The 21,508-nt window shown below is 38.4% G+C and overlaps 3 protein-coding genes across 3 annotated transcripts; all 3 read left to right on the forward strand.

Annotated features, from left to right (window-relative positions):
• Positions 1–806: 806 nt before the first annotated feature.
• On the forward strand, positions 807–9,237 carry LOC141760097 (sialic acid-binding Ig-like lectin 10). Its single transcript, XM_074622748.1, has 7 exons — positions 807–876; positions 1,086–1,469; positions 1,791–2,096; positions 2,191–2,448; positions 2,725–2,812; positions 2,918–2,954; positions 8,998–9,237. Exons 1-7 carry the CDS (start codon positions 834–836, stop codon positions 9,235–9,237), a joined length of 1,356 nt encoding a protein of 451 aa, XP_074478849.1. The 5' UTR covers positions 807–833.
• A 1,472-nt stretch (positions 9,238–10,709) lies between these two features.
• Positions 10,710–13,803, forward strand: LOC141759608 (B-cell receptor CD22-like). The gene is made up of 7 exons (XM_074621799.1): positions 10,710–10,752; positions 10,955–11,338; positions 11,653–11,958; positions 12,049–12,309; positions 12,410–12,494; positions 12,618–12,657; positions 12,829–13,803. The coding sequence occupies exons 1-7, from the start codon at positions 10,710–10,712 to the stop codon at positions 13,060–13,062; spliced, it is 1,353 nt and encodes a 450-aa protein (XP_074477900.1). The 3' UTR covers positions 13,063–13,803.
• Positions 13,804–16,532: 2,729 nt separating this feature from the next.
• LOC141759609 (myelin-associated glycoprotein-like) lies at positions 16,533–17,832 on the forward strand. The gene is made up of 3 exons (XM_074621800.1): positions 16,533–16,605; positions 16,806–17,189; positions 17,501–17,832. Exons 1-3 carry the CDS (start codon positions 16,533–16,535, stop codon positions 17,830–17,832), a joined length of 789 nt encoding a protein of 262 aa, XP_074477901.1.
• Positions 17,833–21,508: the final 3,676 nt, after the last annotated feature.

Genomic DNA, 21,508 nt, shown 5'->3' on the forward strand with positions numbered 1-21,508 from the left:
GAAGTAAAAAGCTCACATTAGGCTATAAATAAACTACACCACGGTCACATGAGCGCGAGTATAAACAACAAGGCTCTAATGGTGGACGAGTCGGCATGATGACGTTTAGTAGTCTTAGTAGTCTCCAAGAACTACAGGAGAAGATAATATTGACAAAAACAAGAGGGACCAGCAGCATAACTGTTTGGCCCCTAATAAGGCATACAGGCTTGCTGTGAGTCATGTGATAAAAATAATCTTTGAGAATAAATGTCATTCGCACCCTGATAAGATCAAGTTGTCTCAAAAGATGACTTCCTCACTCAAAGGGTGTGAGCAGGAGGAGTGAAGACTTCTTCTTCTTCTTTTTCTGCAGTATTTCAGTCATTTCATATTTCCTTTTATATCACAACGGCTTAGCAGGGAAGTCGGGTAGCTACTGGGTCTGTTGCAGTTCTGCTGACATTCACAAATTGTCTGATTTTAAAACTAACTGTTTCTTCATTTTAGCTGCCGGCTCCTATGTTACTGCTTTTATGTTTAACTCAGAGAGGTTTCTTTATTTTGCTGCTTTTCATGAACTCTACTTTTATTTGTTGGGTTTTGTTTTAGCAGAAACATCATAAACTCACACTGGATCATTTTATATTTGAACTGTTTTCAACTTTTTAGAGATAATGAATCACTATTATAACACAGTAATATCTGGTTGTACACGGAGAGTTCCTGGTTTGAATGTATTAATTTGAGGTGGCTATAAAAGAACATGAATGCTTCATTTAAAAGGTGTTATATGAAAAGTAACTTTTTTTCAAATCCAGGTGATGAGTGTCATTTCAGTCCAGTCTGTGAAAATGGTGACAGCCATCATGTTACTGAGCGTCTTCTTAGTTTCAGGTGAGCTGTTTGTTAAGTCACCTTTATGTGGAGAGGTTACTTTTCCCAACTGTTCATGCTCTGTCTGCAAAGTGAAATGTTTCATACTGACATTGTTAGAAGTAAAAGAACAGAAAATGTTGCTGCTGAATTATAGTTTGTGCATCATGAACTTTCTCTGTCATGCAGATTTTGCTCGACAATTTGTTCATCATGAGTCTGTTTCACAGGTGCTTTGGCTGATTGTCCTAGAACCTCAGGCCTATTCATGACTGCACCAAAGCAGATGGAAGCACTGAGTGGATCTTGCCTGCAAATCCCATGTAACTTTACAGTTAAACAAGGAAAGAAATTCAACAGCACAAGAACAACCTTCGGAGTGTGGATGAAAAGTAGCAAAGATTTTGCCAAATATCAAAACTCTGTGATTTTCAATAGCAGCAGGATGGATAATATCTATCCAATGAGTTTTACTGGAGACCTGAGTCAGAATAACTGCACCACTTTATTTTCCAGTGTAAACACAAGTTACACAGACAACTACTTCTTCAGAATTGAGAACGGACCGTTCAGGGCAACAACTTATTGTGATAGTCTTCAAATAAAAGTCAAAGGTAAGAGAGTTCTACTTTTATTATTTATCATTGAGTCTATAACGTTATTGTTTAGAATAAAAAGTGAAATTTGCAACTTTCTAATTTTGGAGGTTTTTCACTTTGCCATGAATTTAAATTCTCATTAAACACTGATTCTGTTGTTACAGTTTCACATTAAAATGGTCACATGTTGGGATATTAAAAGCAAACCTTAGACACTTTCTGCATTTTCAAAACAAGATTGTCACCTTCTGTGTCAGCTTTGGTTTTTAAAAAAGTGTTCTAATCTATCATGATCTATTTTTTATTGTACAATCTGTGTTTGATTTGAAACTCCAGATTCTCCTCCAAAGCCCAGCATTGAGATCTCAGGTGATCTGAAGGAGAAGCAGTCTGTCACTATAACCTGCTCAGCTTTCACTCCCTGTCCACACTCCCCTCCTAAACTCACCTGGACTCTCCAACAAGACCCTCACAACAAAATAGAGGAAAACCCAGATCGAACCTTCACAACTAAAATCCAGAAGACCTTCACTCTGTCAGACGAACATGATGGATTCATCATCACCTGTTCAGCCAGATATCCTGTAAATGAAGGAAAAGACGTCAAGACAGCAGAGGAGAGAACGACGCTCAGTGTTTCATGTAAGATAATAAGTGTTTGTTATTAGATCCTGTCAGCACATGATGATTCATGGGATGATTTTAATGAATAAAGTTAATCTCACATTTTCCTCAGATGCTCCCAAGAACACCTCAGTGTCCATCAGTCCATCAGGTTTGGTGTCAGCAGGTAGCCTGGTGAACCTGACCTGCTCCAGCAGAGCCAATCCTCCCGTCAGCTTCACCTGGTTCAAGACCAGCAAAGACGGACCTGTCAGTGTAGCTGAAGGAGACTTTTACAGCTTCAAGGTGACCTCTGTGACAGATATAGAAGATTATTACTGTGTGGCCACAAATGATCTCGGTAATCAGACATCACGGATTAATAATGCAGGTAAATGTAGAACTGAACTGAATGTGTTTAATTTAATCTGCTCTCCTCTCTTTTCTGTTTTTCTAGTTTTCTGTATTGCTTTGTTTGTTTGTTTGTTTGTTTGTTTGTTTGTTTGTTTGTTTGAGTACCCTGTAAAACACCTTTTATTGCATTTGTATGAAATGATGCTATAAACCAGTTTATGTTTGAGGTTAACAGAAGGAATTCAGGTTGATGATGTTTTAGAGCCGTAACATTTCCCATTAAGGAGAAGGTGACCATGCTGTCTTGTTACAGATAATCCAGAGTTTGGGGCTGTCGTCTACGTTACACTGAAGATCCTGGGAATCGTAGCGCTCTACAGTACAATCATCATCTTTGAGTGGTGAGACAAACTTTTCTATGATATGGTCATTTGCAGCTAAAGACTTATTGGTCTCTTTGAAAAGTTCATTTATTACTTTTATTCCTTCGTTTCCTTTTCGTTCAGGTGGTTTAGATCAAGATGCTGCAACAAACCAGTGAAGGTGAGCAACAGGTACATTATTCTTTCAACAATAAAATGTGCTGCTGGCATTTCTCTTCAAACCACGGTAGACTCACAGAGCACTTAACACCTCTCTCTCTCTCTCTCTCTCTCTCTCTCTCTCTCTCTGTTGTTTCATGTCCACAGGACGCAGTAGAAGCAGACTATGTCAACAGAGTGATTGAGATCCAAGCATCATGAAGGAGAAGAAGATGATGTCATGTTCACCATAGATGGAATATTTCTCTATTTCTCATTCAGCTTATTGTTAAATATTAAATGGCTTTACTTTGCAGAAGATTGGTAAGATGAACAGAGTGCAAACAGGACATTAGATAACATGAATATAATATATAGCAGCTTCATCATTAGTTTTTGTAAGATTGTGCTGATTTATGGCATTCTTATGGTAATTATTTTTCATTGCCTCAACAGGGTTTCTTTGTATGTGAATATATATATGTTTGGTAACAGGACAGTTAAATTCAGGTGATGAGGAAGCAGAAAGTGTTAATTTTTATCAGGTATTTTCTCATTTGTGTTTGTATATACATGTGTATAAGACTGCTGAATTAAAAGCATTTGAAGTGAACAAAGCGTTTTAATCATTGAGGTTCTCTCATCAGCACGGCAATGCAGAGCAGCAGTGATACAGACTGTGCACAAGTCAGCATAAACTCTGTGCTACCTACATGTGTGAAATACACTTTAGAATAAGTTGAGGCATGATGTTGGTATTAATAAATATTATTTTCAGTTCTAGAAGGAAACATAGACACCTCACAGCCAAAGAGAAGTGGTGGGATGTAAACTGGTGAAGTCATGAACAGAGCGCTGAGAAAAAGCTGAGAACTGAGTAAAAAGGGGAAGTTGGTTGGCTGGGTTTTATCGACAAGTCCTTCTGCAGGATCGTCATAGCGACAAAACGTCTTCATCAGTCCAGAATTGTGTTTATTATTCACTTATTGACTATTTACTCTTTGACGTGGAACACTTTCTGAGGAACTTGACTTGTTAGTTTGCTCCTCTGGATTTAAGCTGAGTGTAGGCCTGCAGGATACGAGTAAAATCTGAGATGTGTGATAACATTGTTCAGTATTGCGACGACAACATGACTTGTAATAAATAAATAAATATTGAAGTGTTCATATTAGCTCTACATTTCCCACGCCCTGTCAACAACAGCACTTCACCACTTCTGTATTTGCTAACATTACTGAGAAGTTGCATGTTTAAAAATAAGAAATTCAGCATGAGTACATCTAGATCTTTATCTAAACTAACTGGATCACTTGATAGTTGACAGTGAACGACATGCAGATCTACATTATAAATCTCTGTTGGCTAACAGTCAAGGTAACAGCAACAACACAGTATACAGCTGCTACGTATTAACTTGTATTATCTGACCTTTCCTACAGAAGAAACAGCTGTTTGTTGTATAATAAATTACTCTTTGGTTATATGATCTGATATGATGAACACTGGCTTTCTGTACTGATGGTCTCAAATCATCCTCCTCAGTAATAACAAAACAGTACCACAACAAATAAACTACTCGTAATTAAACTCCCTCTTTAGGGTGCTCCAGGGATGACGTATTTTTGTAGACAAGCCAGGAAGTTAGCATCTCCCTGGTTACCTTGACAAAAAGCCAATGGGATTTTCACATTGGGTTTTGGATTATTGCAGAAAATAAGCTCCTCGGCAAACAAACGTTTATGATACTTATACGTTTTGTTCAGCAAGATAATCTCCACAAATGAACACCACTTTTATGAAGTAAAAAGCTAACATTAGGATATAAATAAACTACACCACGGTCACATGAGCGCGAGTATAAACAACGAGGCTGTAATGGTGGACGAGTCGGCATGATGACGTTTAGTAGTCTTAGTAGTCTCCAAGAACTACAGGAGAAGATAATATCGACAAAAACAAGAGGGACCAGCAGCATAACTGTTCGGCCCCTAATAAGGCATACAGGCTTGCTGTGAGTCATGTGATAAAAATCATGTTTGAAAATAAATATGTTATTCGCACCCTGATGAGATCAAGTTGTCTCAAAAGATGACTTCCTCACTCACATGGTGCGAACAGGAGGAGTGAAGACTTCTTCTTCTTTTTCGGCAGTATTTCAGTCATTTCATGTTTGCTTTTATATCACAACGGCTTAGCAGGGAAGTCGGGTAGCTACTGGGTCTGTTGCAGTTCTGCTGACATTCACAAATTGGTAAGATAACATGTTACTGCTTTTATGTTTAACTCAGGGAAGTTTTTTTTATTTTGCTGATTTTCATGAACTCTACTTTTATTTGTTGGGTTTTGTTTTAGCAGAAACATCATAAACTCACACTGGATCGTTTTATATTTAAACTCTTTTCAATGCTGCAGAGCTTATTGATCACTATTATAACACAGTAACACCTGCTTGTACACGGAGAGTTCCTGGTTTGAATGTATTAATTTGAGGTGGCTTTAAAATAACATGAATGCTTTTTTTAAAAGATGTTTTATCAAAAGTAACTTTTTGTGAAATCCAGGTGATGAGTGTCATTTCAGTCCGGTCTGTGAAAATGGTGACAGCCATCGTGTTACTGAACGTCTTCTTAGTTTCAGGTGAGCTGTTTGTTCAGTCACTTTAATGTGAAGACGTTATTTTTTCCAACTGTTCATGCTCTGTCTGCAAAGTGAAATGTTTCATACTGACATTGTTAAAAAAGACCGAACATGCTGCTGCTGAATTACAGTTTGTGCATCATGAACTTTCTCTTCATGCAGATTTTGCTCCACAATTTGTTCATCAAGAGTCTGTTTTACAGGTGCTTTGGCTGTTTGTCCTAAAAGCCCATCCCTATTCATCACTACACCAATGCAGATGGAAGCACTGAGTGGATCCTGTCTGCAAATCCCATGTAACTTTACAGTTAAATCAGAAGAGGAATTCAACAGCACAAGATCAACCTTCGGCGTGTGGATTAAAAGTAACCAAGATTTTGCTAAAAATCCACATAATTTGATTTTCAACAGTAGCAGTACGGATAATATCTATCCAATGAGTCTTACTGGAGACCTGAGTCAGAAAAACTGCACCACTTTATTTTCCAGTGTAAACACAAGTTACACAGACAGGTACTTCTTCAGAATTGAGAACGGATCATTCAGGGCAACAGCTTATTGTGATAGTCTTCAAATAAAAGTCAAAGGTAAGAGAGTTCTACTTTTATTATTTATCATTGAGTCTATAACGTTATTGTTTAGAATAAAAAGTGAAATTTGCAACTTTCTAATTTTGGAGGTTTTTCACTTTGCCATGAATTTAAATTCTCATTAAACACTGATTCTGTTGTTACAGTTTCACATTAAAATGGTCACATGTTGGGATATTAAAAGCAAACCTTAGACACTTTCTGCATTTTCAAAACAAGATTGACACCTTTTGTGTCAGCTTTCACAAAAGTGTTCTAATATCATAATCTATTTTTTATTGTACAATCTGTGTTTGACTTGAAACTCCAGATTCTCCTCCGAGGCCCAGCATTGAGATCTCAGGTGATCTGAAGGAGAATCAGTCTGTCACTATAACCTGCTCAGCTTTCACTCCCTGTCCACACTCCCCTCCTGAACTCACCTGGACTCTCCAACAAGACCCTCACAACAAAATAGAGGAAAACACAGATCGAACCTTCACAACTAAAATCCAGAAGACCTTCACTCTGTCAGACGAACATGATGGATTCAACATCACCTGTTCAGCCAGATATCCTTTAAATGAAGGAAAAGACGTCAAGACAGCAGAGGAGAGAAAAACGCTCAATGTTTCATGTAAGATAATAAAGTGTTTGTTATTAGATCCTGTCAGCACATGATGATTCATGGAATGATTTTAATGAATAAAGTGAATCTCACGTCTTCCTCAGATGCTCCTAAAGACACCTCAGTGTCCATCAGTCCATCAGGTTTGGTGTCAGCAGGTAGCCGGGTGAACCTGACCTGCTCCAGCAGAGCCAATCCTCCCGTCATCCGCTACACCTGGATTAAGACCAGCAAAGACGGACCGGTCAGTGTATCTGAAGGAGACTTTTACAGCTTCAAGGTGACCTCTGTGACAGATATAGAAGATTATTACTGTGTGGCCACAAATGATCTCGGTAATCAGACGTCGTCACGGATTAATAATGCAGGTAAATGTAGAACTGAACTGAATCTGTTTAATTGAATCTAATCTGCTCTCCTCTCTTTTCTGTTTTTCACTTGTTTTTTTTAGTTCTCTGTGAAGCACTTTTTTTACTGCATTTTTATGAAATGACCCTATACAAATAATGGTTACACCTGTATTGTTACATATCTACATTCATCCTTTGTTTTCTTTTAGTCACCTGGTTTTGTGTTTCTATGAACAGAGAGCTCTGTCAGCTCACTACAGTGGGGTTCAGCTCTTGGAGGGATCCTTGTCATCATACTCATCTGCCTTGCTATCTGTGTTTGGTAAGTAAATTAGTTAAATTAATTCAGTTTCTGGCAATAACGTTTTAACTAAACCGATGTTGGTAACCCCGAGGGCATGGATGAGTATGTGATCTGTCAGTTTTGCTCATTTCTGCACCTGTTCTGCGACTTGACTTTGACAAAACTTAAGTATCAATCTTGATTTTCTTTCCACTGATGCACATTCAATAATGTCTGTCTCCCATCAGTCCTTACTCTCTATTGGCAGCACACTATTTATTTAACCTGAAACAGACAGTACAATAATTATTCTGACAGCTCTCTCATATCTTCCAGGTGGTTTAAGTCGAAACGTCCACAAACTCAGGTGAATATTAAACTTCGTTGTACAGTGTGCGTTGTGAATATTTTAAATCTGCTCACAGTGACTATGTCGAAAGCATCTGTCTTAATACTAAGTTGACAATCTTTGAGAGGTTAAATATTAAGAAGTACAACAAATGTGACAAAACAACCTGTTAGCAACATGCTGTGTTTGGAAACTGTAAGAAATCTAAACTGTTTTAAGTTTAGATCTGAAAATGGCTAAAGTTGGAGCACCCTGTCATGCAATGAGAATTTCAACAAATATAACAAAAAATGTATTTGAACAACACTATCAATCCTACCTTTAAGTATTATTCAATAGCTATGTAAACTGGGAAGATTCAAAATTAAATTTCACAAAAAAAACGAAATATATATCAAATTACCAAAGGTTATGACATTAGCCTAATCAACTAAAACCAAAATAACGTCAGTTTTGTTAGCATAACCTTAATTGTTATTTCCCACTCATTTTAATATGTATGAATACTCTCTGAAACACATTCTCCAAGTCTGCTAAAGTCATACATACATTTACGAAGGTCTGGTAGTTAGTACATTAGGAATGACTTGCTCTTGCCTTTAGTCTATATTTTTTAAAGGAAGATGAAATGTTGAAGCGGTTAAGAAACAGGAACATTACCCGCCTCCGCCCACCCCGCCCATGTAAGTGAGAAAAAACAGACAAACCATTAGTGTAGCCTACTCTTCTTCATAGTTTTCTATGTTCATCCTTTTGTACAATTGCATTGATAAGTATATGAATATAAAATGTTTGCCTTTAGTCTTTATAATGTAACCTGAGTGATAACTTTGAGTCTTTCCTCCTTGTTGCAAAATCAACTTTCTTATCTTGATTTAACTGAAGGAAATAAGTTTCCATCCATATTATTTATTTGGATTTGGACGTTATTTGGATAGCTATGATAAGCAGTCTTTTTGTCTTTCATGATTTGGCCTAGTGGAAGCACACAGAGGTTGAATAATGGAGGCCCGAGAATCGAACCCTGGGGGACTCCACTCTCTGAATAATGATCACTAAGGGCGACAGCATAGCCCCTACCTTCAAGATATGGCCTGACTCTAGTGAGGGTTGTAATTTAGTATAATTTATCAGCCAGTCTAGAAGTACTGTACAACAATATTAAAGGTTGCACTGTAATCTAGCAGCAACTAATTTAACCTGAATCAGTATTCAGACGTATCATTTAGCACCTTTTTTCTCACAGAGTCAAAGAGGTGACGAGCTGACTCTTCAAATGCCAACCAGCAAAACAGAAGAAGACATCCATTATGGAGAGATCGACTTCTCCAAGCGGAGACCTGAACCGTCCTCGGCCTCGGAGCAGGACAGTGGACAGCAGCAGGATACGCTGTATGCACAGGTCAACGTGTCAGAGACAGTGAGCAGCTTAAGACAGGCTGCTGACGTCCCAGAGGATCTCTACGCTCAAGTGAAGAAAAAATGAGTGTTGTTTTGTGATCATTTTTGGGTCGTATTTGTAATATACCTTTATTTTTTACTTATACAAGAAGTTTTATATGTCAGTTAGTGTAGGAAAAGACACTTGAGAAGAAAATGCAATCTTCACTGACCACAGTTAAATAAAGGAGAACTAGCAATCTGTACATCAGATCAGTTCAAGTATAAGTCTGAAAAGGCTCTTAATGGGGAACTATTCTAAATAGCGACATGAGAAGCAGTTCACACATTAACAAAGTACTACAAGATCATTTTTTTGGAAAAGTTTGTGTAATTTTGTGATATTTTACAGATCATTTTTAACAAAGCATATTTAATCTCATTTAGTTATCTATTCTTTTTCTTTCATATTTTGTGTCCCGCATTTTATTTGTATTTTAATTACTTAAGAAAATAAACATGAGACACAGTTTCTGCATTTGAAGATATTTATTCATTGCACTGTAATAAAAACCATGAAATACAACTTCTAAAAAATACCTATTAATCTCAGTTGCATTTATTGGTCCAACATTTCACATAATTGTGTGTAAACATCACCTGAAATCAAACAAATTAATCACAAACATTACAAAAGTGGCAAGATGAATTATGCATAGTAATTCCCACTGGAAACCTGCTACGGTGTTTTGGAGAAGTTAATGGACTTCTGATATATATATATATATATTTGAATATCAAGCTCAATCAAAAATAAAAGGGCATTTCATGAGACTCAGTCAATGGTGTATTAAAAGATCTGGTACTAAAATTAATTGAAAAACTTTTTATGAGTAAAAATGTTAAAACTTTATCTACTTTTTGTCAGAATTTTGCCAAAAAAAGAAAATCTTTGGGCCTCAGCCTGTAAACATTGTATTGTTTAATGTCTAAAAGGCACCACGAGGCCATGTTGATTGTGCTTTAGTATCATACAGGGTCTTGTGAGTGAATGGAGGTATCGACATTAGCTTCTCTACATAAGTTTGACGTCACAGAAATCTAACCTCCAAACATCCCTCCTACCATTAACCTCACACCAGTCTCCGTCAAGGTTACAGCATTAGTGTGAAGTCGTATCCTAAAAGAAATCTCTTCATAAAAGAGAGAAGCAAGAGTCACCGGCTGTGTTAACATGCAGTCATTTCATGTTACTGCTTTTATGTTTAACTCAGAGAGGTTTTTTTATTTTGCTGCTTTTCATAAACTCTACTTTTTTTGTTGGGTTTTGTTATAGCAGGAACATCATAAACTTACACTGGATCATTTTATATTTAAACTGTTTTTATCTCTGCAGAGATTATTAATCACTATTATAACACAGTAACATCAGGTTGTACATGGAAAGTTCCTGGTATGAATGTATTAGGTTGAGGTGGCTTAAAAATAACATGAATGTTTCGTTTAAAAGATGCTTTATGAAAAGTAACTTTTTGTCAAATCCAGGTGATGAGTGTCATTTCAGTCCAGTCTGTGAAAATGGTGACAGCCATCGTGTTACTGAGCGTCTTCTTAGTTTCAGGTGAGCTGTTTGTTCAGTCACATTTATTTGGAGACGTTACTTTTTCCAACTGTTCATGCTCTGTCTGCAAAGTGAAATGTTTCATACTGACATTGTTAAAAAGACCAAACATGTTGCTGCTGAATTACAGTTTGTGCATCATGAACTTTCTCTTCATGCAGATTTTGCTCCACAATTTGTTCATCACGAGTCTGTTTCACAGGTGCTTTGGCTTTTTGTCCTGAAAGAACAGCCCTATTCATTACTGCACCAAATAAGATGGAAGCACTGAGTGGATCTTGTCTGCAAATCCCATGTAACTTTAGAGTTAAACCAGAAGAGGAATTCAACAGCACAAGAACAACCTTCGGAGTGTGGCTGAAAAGTAGCCAATATTTTGCCAACAAACCACATAATGTGATTTTCAACAGCAGCAGGATGGATAATATCTATCCAATGAATCTTACTGGAGACCTGAGTCAGAATAACTGCACCACTTTATTTTCCAGTGTAAACACAAGTTACACAGACAGGTACTTCTTCAGAATTAAGAACGGACCATTCAGGGCAACAGCTGAATGTGATCCTCTTCAAATAACAGTCAAAGGTAAGTGAGTTTTGTTTTTTTATCAGTCAGTCTGTAACGTTATTGTTAAGAATAAAAAGTGAAAGTTGCAACTTTTTAATTTTGGAGGTTTTTCACTTTGCCATGAATTTAAATTCTGATTAAACACTGATTCTGTTGTTACAGTTTGACATTAAAATTGTCGAATTTTGGGATATTAAAAAGCAAACTTTATATACTTTATGCATTTTCAATACAAGGTTGTCACCTTCTGTGTCAGCTTTTGCATTTAAAAGAGTTCTATCCATCATAACCCTTTTTTTATTGTACAATTTGCGTTTGATTTGAAACTCCAGATTCTCCTCCGAGGCCCAGCATTGAGATCTCAGGTGATCTAAAGGAGAAGCAGTCTGTCACTATAACCTGCTCAGCTTTCACTCACTGTCCACACTCCCCTCCTGAACTCACCTGGACTCTCCAACAAGACCCTCACAACAAAATAGAGGAAAACACAGATCGAACCTTCACAACTAAAATCCAGAAGACCTTCACTCTGTCAGACGAACATGATGGATTCAACATCACCTGTTCAGCCAGATATCCTGTAAATGAAGGAAAAGATGTCAAGACAGCAGAGGAGAGAACGACGCTCAATGTTTCATGTAAGACAACCAGTGTTTCCACGATTATTCTCCTTTCTCACGGCTCTGGTGCTACTCTCTTATCTCACATCTCTATCACATTTTCCTCAGATGCTCCCAAAAACACCTCAGTATCCATCAGTCCGCCAGGTTTGGTGTCAGTAGGTAGCCGGGTGAACCTGACCTGCTCCAGCAGAGCCAATCCTCCTGTCAGCCGCTTCACCTGGTTCAAGACCAGCGAGAACGGACCTGTCAATGTATCTGAAGGAGATTTTTACAGCTTTAATGTCACTGATGGAGGAGTTTATATCTGCGTGGCCACAAATGAGCTTGGTAATGGAACATCAAGAGAGATCCATCTGACTATGAAAGGTAAAAAGTGGGACTTCCGCGATGCTGCATCAATATTGTTGCACGTCAACATTCAACACTTTTTTAGTCACTTATATTGGCTTTGTTTTCTTGTCTTAAGGTGAAGTTGGCTCTCTAGAATTGGGGCCGTTTATTGGAGGAATCGTTGGGTTCATCGCACTCATCTGCCTGATTGTATGTGTTTGGTAAGTGTCACAAATCAAAGCAGATGACTCAATAATATCTGTTTCCCACCTGTGTTGACACTTTACTGGCACACTGTATGCTGAACCTAAAGTATACAGTATAATCACTCTAATGTCTTCCAGGCGTTTAAAGTCATCACATGCAACTGCACAACAGACTCAGGTGAGACCATACTAAACTTCCCTCTACAGCAGGCCTGTGTTTTGAATGTTTTACGTCTCTTCACATTGGCTGTAGAGTCTACCTGACGCAGTGTTGGTAATTATTTAACATGGAAGGATCCAGCTGAAGCTTCACCTCACAACACTTCCTGTTTGGATTATTTTTTTGCAGAGTCAAACGGGTGAAGAGGCGGCTGCTGAAGAGCCAGCAAGTAAAACAGAAGAAGAAATCATCCATTATGGAGAGATCAACTTCTCCACGAGACCTGAACTGGCCTCGGTGCAGGACGGTGGACAGCAGCAGGATACGCTGTACGCACAGGTCAAAGTGTCCCAGACAGCAAACAGCTTAAGACAGACTGCCGACGGCCCAGAGGATCTCTACGCTCAAGTGAAGAGAAAATGAGTGCTCTTGTTAAAAGACAAAAAATATATTTGTGTAGAATTCATATTTAATGTGCCTTAATGTTGTCTTTGCTGACTACAGTTCAATGGAGAGAAATTTAAAACATCCACATCCTGCAGATTTTCAATGTCAATTATCAACATATTCTCCCAATCCTGGATTATGGTGACTTAATCTACAGACTCGCCTCCAAAAATCATCTCAATAAACTGGACGTCATCTACCATACTGCCATTCGCTTTGTCACCGGTGTCCCTTTCAACACTCATCACTGTAACCTGTATTCTCTATAGTCAACTGGCCATCCCTCTATAGCAGGCGTCAGACCAGAAGACTATCATTGGCAAAACCCCTCCATACCTCCGGTCACTACTCAATATCTACAACAGGAACTGCAATTTACATTCTAGCAAATTCTTCAGTATGGTCATTCCTCCTTTGGTCGTCTCTCATTCCAGTTTGCTGCTCCTAGTGACTGGAATGAGTTGCAAAAGATGCTAAAACTCCACACCCTTATTCTGTTACCCTCCTTTAATGACTCATTACAAGTGATAGTTTCTGATCGCTGCACCTGCTTCTGAATTTGCCTCTCTGCAACACATATATATATATATATATATATATATATATATATATATATATAGTTGTATATACTGTATTTATTGTGATGTTTTAATTTTGTCTGTTTTATTGCAGTAGTCGTATTTATGTTCTATGTTCTAATGCAGGGGTCTCCAACAAGTAGCTCGCTCGCTACCAGTTTCTGAGTGGCTCGCTAACAGTTCTTTGTAAAACTGTTCAAATTACAACCCAATCAAATTCACAGACATCCCACCCCATTCTGAGACCAAATGATTATATGCCTATCGGCTGTCAATTAAACTAGTTAGGCTGCTGTCAGGTTTTTAACGCCATAACATACAGAGACCGGATTTGACAATGACCGCAGGCCAATAAAAGGCAAAAAATACATTATTTTCATGAGGAATCGGTATGTCTCACATTTGCAGTGTGAGCGTGTTAGTCAGTAAAAGATGTATCGTCGAGCGCCAAGTCCAAAGCAACTTTTCATGGGACTTTCCGGCTGGTAGCAGTTTATGAACAAAGAAGGTAAAGGAGCCAAAAACAATCCTTAAAAGACGACAGTCTCTGTTTACCAAAGAAGGCCGATGAAGGAAAGAGCCATCGTTTAGTGGCGCACATCCTAACGAAACAAAAAAGCCCTTCACCTATGAAAGAATTGTAAAAGAGGCGATGACTGCGGTGGCTGAAACGTTATTAAAGGACCATAAAAGTAAGACAGACTTGGTGCTTTGAGTAGCTCTCAGCCACATTCATTTTGTCAAATTAGCTCTCAGAGGGAAACAGGTTGGAGACCCTGTTCTAATGTCTTGCTGCCTCTTGTCCACGTCGTCATTGTAAATGAGAATTGGTTCTCAATTGACTTATGTGGTTAAATAAAGATAAAATAAAATAAAAATAAATAAATATTTGTGTGCTGAACTCACGCAGCTGTTTATGTGTGATTTGTTATTCATATGTCCAGATGTGTGCAAATAAAAGTCCCAAAGCTTTAAATAGGGAGCTATAGTAAAAAATGATGACATGCAAAGGATAGTGAACATGGCACCAGAAGAAGTTCTGCACACACATTCGTAATGTTGGACGAGATTACATTTAGTTTTGACATGTTTATGTGTCATTTTGTTTCGTGATATCTTCTGATTATTTCTGACAAGGCATCGACCTTGTTTTGTTATGTATTGTGTATCCCCTTTTCACCATACAGTCATTTTAATTACTGCAGAAATGAAGATGAAGATTGTTTCCTCTCTGTAAGGTTGGGCTTTTTTTGCCACATTTTTATCATCATTATTTTTCTTCTCCTAAATTCTTTCTATGCAAAAATCGGAGCCAAAAGGACGTAAAACTAGAAGCACTGCCTGCAGGTAATGCTAGTAGAGGGAGGAGGGGCTGCTTGGTCTCAGCCAGCTGCTTAGGTTACAACCATTTTAAGATATGTGGCAAACTGAGCTAAACAGTTAGACTACATACAGACTGCTTTTGTTTTAGCTTGTGTAGCCGAGGGTTACGTTGCAACTATACTTTATGAAGGTAACAAAATAATAGCACGGAGGCTCCGTATAGTCTGCACCAAGACGGCAACAACTTCTTTAACCTTGTCAACAACAGGCATCACCGCTTCACCACTTCTGTATTTGCTAACATTACTGAGAAGTTGCATGTTTAAAATGAAGAAATTCAGCATGAGTACATCTAGACCTTTATCTAAACTAACTGGATCACTTGATAGTTGACAGTGAACGACATGCAGATATACATTATAAATCTCTGTGGCTAACAGTCAAGGTAACAGCAAACCATCCTCCTTTGTAATAACAAAACAGTACCACAACAACTAAACTACTCATAATAAAACTCCCTCTTTAGAGTGCTCCAGGGATGACATATTTTTGTAGGCCAGCCAGGAAGTTAGCATCGCCCTGGTTCCCTCGACAAAAAGCCAATGGGATTTTTACATTGGGTTTTGGATTATTGCAGAAAACAAGCTCTGTGGCAAACAAATGTTTATGATACTTACACGTTTTGTTCAGCAAGATAATCTCCACAACTGAACACCACTTTTATGAAGTAAAAAGTTAACATTAGGCTATAAATAAACTAGACCACGGTCGCATGAGCGCGAGTATAAACAACGAGGCTGTAATGGCGGATGTGTCGGCATGATGACGTTTAGTAGTCATAGTAGTCTCCAAAAACTACAGGAGAAGATAATATTGACAAAAACAAGAGGGACCAGCAGCATAACTGTTCGGCCCCTAATAAGGCATACAGGCTTGCTGTGAGTCATGTGATAAAAATTAATCTTTGAGAATAAATAAGTAATTTGCACCCTGATGAAATCAAGTTGTCTCAAAAGATGACTTCCTCACTCAAAGGGTGTGAGCAGGAGGAGTCAAGACTTCTTCTTCTTTTTCTTCGGCAGTATTTCAGTCATTTCATGTTTGCTTTTATATCACAACGGCTTAGCAGGGAAGTCGGGTAGCTACTGGGTCTGTTGCAGTTCTGCTGACATTCACAAATTGTCTGATTTTAAAACTAACTGTTTCTTCATTTTAGCTGCCGGCTCCTTTGGTAAGGTAACATGTTACTGCTTTTATGTTTATCTCAGGGAAGTTTTTTTTATTTTGCTGATTTTCATGAACTCTACTTTTATTTGTTGAGTTTTGTTTTAGCAGAAACATCATAAACTCACACTGGATCGTTTTATATTTAAACTGTTTTTAACTCTGCAGAGATTATTAATCACTATTATAACATAGTAACATCTGCTTGTACATGGAGAGTTCCTGGTTTGAATGTATTCATTTGAGGTGGCTTTAAAAGAACATGAATGCTTTGTTTAAAAATATATTTTATGAAAAGTAACTTTTTGCCAAATCCAGGTGATGAGTGTCATTTCAGTCCAGTCTGTGAAAATGGTGACAGCCATCGTGTTACTGAGCTTCTTCTTTGTTTCAGGTGAGCTGTTTGTTAAGTCACTTTTATTTGGAGATGTTACTTTTTCCAACTGTTCATGCTCTGTCTGCAGTGAAATGTTTCATACTGACATTGTTAAAAAGACCAAACATGTTGCTGCTGAATTACAGTTTGTGCATCATGAACTTTCTCTTCATGCAGATTTTGCTCCACAATTTGTTCATCATGAGTCTGTTTCACAGGTGCTTTGGCTGTTTGTCCTGAAAGAACAGCCCTATTCATTACTGCACCAAATAAGATGGAAGCACTGAGTGGATCCTGTCTGCAAATCCCATGTAACTTTACAGTTAAATCAGAAGAGGAATTCAACAGCACAAGATCAACCTTCGGCGTGTGGATTAAAAGTAACCAAGATTTTGCTAAAAATCCACATAATGTGATTTTCAACAGTAGCAGTACGGATAATATCTATCCAATGAGTCTTACTGGAGACCTGAGTCAGAAAAACTGCACCACTTTATTTTCCAGTGTAAACACAAGTTACACAGACTGGTACTACTTCAGAATTGAGAATGGACCATTTGTGGCAACAGCTCCTTGTGATCCTCTTCAAATAACAGTCAAAGGTAAGAGAGCTTTGTTTTTTATCAGTGATTCTATAACGTTATTGTTTAGAATAAAAAGTGAAAGTTGCAACTTTTTAATTTTGGAGGTTTTTCACTTTGCCATGAATTTAAATTCTGATTAAACACTGATTCTGTTGTTACAGTTTGACATTAAAATGGTCACATTTTGGGATATTAAAAGTAAACCTTAGACATTTTATGCATTTTCAATACAAGATTGTCACCTTCTGTGTCAGCTTTGGTTTTTAAAGAGTTCTATCTATAATAAACTATTTTTTATTGTACAATCTGTGTTTGATTTGAACCTCCAGATTCTCCTCCGAGGCCCAGCATTGAGATCTCAGGTGATCTGAAGGAGAGTCAGTCTGTCACTATAAACTGCTCAGCTTTCACTCCCTGTCCACACTGCCCTCCTGAACTCACCTGGACTCTCCAACAAGACCCTCACAACAAAATAGAGGAAAACACAGATCGAACCTTCACAACTAAAATCCAGAAGACCTTCACTCTGTCAGACGAACATGATGGATTCATCATCACCTGTTCAGCAAGATATCCTGTAAATGAAGGAAAAGACGTCAAGACAGCAGAGGAGAGAACGACGCTCAGTGTTTCATGTAAGATAATAAGTGTTTGTTATTAGATCCTGTCAGCACATGATGATTCATGGGATGATTTTAATGAATAAAGTGAATCTCACATTTTCCTCAGATGCTCCCAAAGACACCTCAGTGTCCATCAGTCCATCAGGTTTGTTGTCAGCAGGTAGCCTGGTGAACCTGACCTGCTCCAGCAGAGCCAATCCTCCCGTCAGCCGCTACACCTGGTTCAAGACCAGCAAAGACGGACCTGTCAGTGTATCTGATGGAGACTTTTACAGCTTCAGCGTGACCTCTGTGACAGATATAGAGGATTATTACTGTGTGGCCACAAATATTCTCGGTAATCAGACGTCATCACGGATTAATAATGCAGGTAAATGTAGAACTGAACTGAATGTGTTTAATTTAATCTAATCTGCTCTCCTCTTTTTTCAGTTTTCCTCATTTTCTGTATTGCTTTGTTTGTTTGTTTGTTTGTTTGTTTGTTTGTTTGTTTGTTTGTTTGTTTGTTTGTTTGTTTGTTTGTTTGTTTGTTTGAGTACCCTGTAAAACACCTTTTATTGCATTTGTATGAAATGATGCTATAAACCAGTTTATGTTTGAGGTAAACAGAAGGAATTCAGGTTGATGATGTTTTAGAGCCGTAACATTTCCCATTAAGGAGAAGGTGACCATGCTGTCTTGTTACAGATAATCCAGAGTTTGGGACTGTCGTCTACGTTACACTGAAGATCCTGGGAATCGTAGCGCTCTACAGTACAATCATCATCTTTGAGTGGTGAGACAAACTTTTGTATGATATGGTCATTTGCAGCTAAAGACTTATTGGTCTCTTTGAAAAGTTCATTTATTACTTTTATTCCTTCGTTTCCTTTTCTTTCAGGTGGTTTAGATCAAGATGCTGCAACAAACCAGTGAAGGTGAGCAACAGGTACATTATTCTTTCAACAATAAAATGTGCTGCTGGTATTTCTCTTCAAACCACAGTAGACTCACCACAGAGCACTTAACACCTCTCTCTCTCTCTCTCTCTCTCTCTCTCTCTCTCTCTCTGTTGTTTCATGTCCACAGAACGCAGTAGAAGCAGACTATGTCAACAGAGTGATTGAGATCCAAGCATCATGAAGGAGAAGAAGATGATGTCATGTTCACCATAAATGGAATATTTCTCTATTTCTAATTCAGCTAATTCTTAAATATTAAATGGCTTTACTTTGCAGACGATTGGTAAGATGAACAGAGTGCAAACAGGGCATTAGATAACATGAACATAATATATAGCAGCTTCATCATTAGTTTGTGTAAGATTGTGCTGATTTATGGCATTCTTATGGTAATTATTTTTCATTGTCTCAAATGGCTTTCTTTGCATGTGAATATATATATGTTTGACTAAAGGACAGTTAAATTCAGGTGATGAGGAAGCAGAAAGTGTTAATTTTGATCAGGTGTTTTCTCATTTGTGTTTGTATATACATGTGTATGAGACTGCTGAATTAAAAGCATTTGAAGTGAACAAAGTGTTTTAATCACTGAGGTTGTCTCATCAGCACGGCAATGCAGAGCAGCAGTGATACAGACTGTGCACAAGTCAGCATAAACTCTGTGCTACCTACATGTGTGAAATACACTTTACAATAAGTTGAGGCATGATGTTGGTATTAATAAATATTATTTTCAGTTCTACAAGGAAACAGACAGCTCACAGCCAAAGAGAAGTGGTGGGATGTAAACTGGTGAAGTCATGAACAGAGCGCTGAGAAAAAGCTGAGAACTGAGTAAAAAGGGGAAGTTGGTTGGCTCTGTTTTATCGAAAAGTCCTTCTGCAGGATCGTCATAGCGACAAAACGTCTTCATCAGTCCAGAATTGTTTTTATTATTCACTCATTGACTATTTACTCTTTGACGTGGAACACTTTCTGAGGAACTTGACTTGTTAGTTTGCTCCTCTGGTTTTAAGCTGAGTGTAGGCCTGCAGGATACGAGTAAAATCTGAGATGTGCGATAACATTGTTCAGTATTGCGACGACAATATGACTTGTAATAAATAAATAAATATTGAAGTGTTCATATTAGCTGTACATTTCCCACGCCTTATCAACAACAGCACTTCACCACTTCTGTATTTGCTAACATTACTGAGAAGTTGCATGTGTAAAAATGAAGAAATTCAGCATGAGTACGTCTAGATCTTTATCTAAACTAACTGATCACTTGATAGTTGACAGTGAACGACATACAGATCTATATTATAGATCTCTGTTGGCTAACAGTCACGGTTACAGCAATAACACAGTATACAGCTGCTATGTATTAACTTGTATTATCTGAGCTTTCCTACAGAAGAAACAGCTGTTTGTTGTATAATTAATTTCTCTTTGGTTATATGATCTGATATGATGAACACTGGCTATCTGTACTGATGGTCTCAAATCATCCTCCTCTGTAATAACAAAACGGTACTACAACAACTAAACTACTCGTAATAAAGCTCCCTCTATAGCAGACCTGGGCATTTTACGGCCCGCGGGCCACATTCGGCCCGTTGGCTGTCCCTGTCTGGCCCGCGTGAGGTCAAGTAAATTAGAACATACATAAAAAAATAGGCCTATTTATGCTGTGCACGCAATACGGCTGTGTTGCTTTTCTTTTGAAAAGGTTTTTTTATTTACTTAGTCACGCACATGCGTAGGTAAACAGCTACATGTGATGCTGGTAAGCTAAGCTCGCCCTCAACATGTCAGCCCACGGCAACAAAAGAAAAATCAATACCGAATGCCACGTTTTCAACAAGACATGGACTGCTAAATATCTATTTACAGAAGTCAAAGGTAAAGGCGTTTGCTTAGTTTGTGGTGTGCAGGTCGCCGTGTTCAAGGATTACAATTTGAATCGCCACTACGTGACCAAACACGAGGAGAAATACAAGAACTTGTCTAAACAAGAGCGCGCAAGGGAGTCGGATGCTTTGCTAGCTAAGCCGCAAAACCAACAAGGACTTTTTACTAAACGTTGCACATCCAGAGATGCAGCTGTCAAGACAAGTTATGTCATATCCCACAAAATCGCCAGAAAAAGTAAACCGTTTTCTGACGGGGAGTTTATTAAGGAATGTTTGCTGGACTCTGCTGCCCTAATATGCCCGGAGAAAAAGGGAGCTTTTGAGAACGTCCCCCTCTCCCATCGGACTGTAACGAGGAAGGTTGAAGACATCCCCCTCTCCCATCGGACTGTAACGAGGAAGGTTGAGGACATCCCCCTCTCCCATCGGACTGTAACGAGGAAGGTTGAGGACATCGCGGGGAATCTGGAACTTCAGCTGAAGAACAGAGCGGTCAGCTTCGACTATTTTTCCCTGGCTTTGGATGAGAGCTGCGATGTACGTGACACTGCCCAGCTACTCATTTTCATACGTGGGATATCTACGGACTTTAAAATCACGGAGGAGCTGGCAACCATGCAGTCAATGAAAGGGACAACAACCGGGAGTGATTTATTCACGGAGGTAAATGCATGTTTGGACAAGTTGGGACTAAAATGGGACAAGCTGGCAGGTTCTCCCTTCACCTGCAGTGTGGAGAATGCACCCAGTGATGTTCAGATGGAACTGATTGACCTGCAGTCTGACACACTTCTGGCAGAGCACTTTAGGTCAGTCTCACTACTTGACTTCTACTCTTCCCTCAAAGAGGAGAACTTTCCACACATGAGGAGTCA

Source organism: Sebastes fasciatus, chromosome 21, assembly GCF_043250625.1.
Source record: "Sebastes fasciatus isolate fSebFas1 chromosome 21, fSebFas1.pri, whole genome shotgun sequence".
Classification (NCBI taxonomy): Eukaryota; Metazoa; Chordata; class Actinopteri; order Perciformes; family Sebastidae; genus Sebastes; species Sebastes fasciatus.

Bases quoted from the DNA above. Each gene is read 5' to 3' on its own strand.
- LOC141760097 (XM_074622748.1), top strand. From the start codon at position 834: ATGGTGACAGCCATCATGTTACTGAGCGTCTTCTTAGTTTCAG. The intron at 877-1,085 runs GTGAGCTGTTTG...TCTGTTTCACAG, and splicing joins GAGCGTCTTCTTAGTTTCAG to GTGCTTTGGCTGATTGTCCT. The intron at 2,449-2,724 runs GTAAATGTAGAA...GTCTTGTTACAG, and splicing joins ATCACGGATTAATAATGCAG to ATAATCCAGAGTTTGGGGCT.
- LOC141759608 (XM_074621799.1), top strand. From the start codon at position 10,710: ATGGTGACAGCCATCGTGTTACTGAGCGTCTTCTTAGTTTCAG. The intron at 12,495-12,617 runs GTAAGTGTCACA...AATGTCTTCCAG, and splicing joins TGCCTGATTGTATGTGTTTG to GCGTTTAAAGTCATCACATG. The intron at 12,658-12,828 runs GTGAGACCATAC...ATTTTTTTGCAG, and splicing joins CAACTGCACAACAGACTCAG to AGTCAAACGGGTGAAGAGGC.
- LOC141759609 (XM_074621800.1), top strand. From the start codon at position 16,533: ATGAGTGTCATTTCAGTCCAGTCTGTGAAAATGGTGACAGCCATCGTG. The intron at 16,606-16,805 runs GTGAGCTGTTTG...TCTGTTTCACAG, and splicing joins GAGCTTCTTCTTTGTTTCAG to GTGCTTTGGCTGTTTGTCCT. The intron at 17,190-17,500 runs GTAAGAGAGCTT...TTGAACCTCCAG, and splicing joins TCTTCAAATAACAGTCAAAG to ATTCTCCTCCGAGGCCCAGC.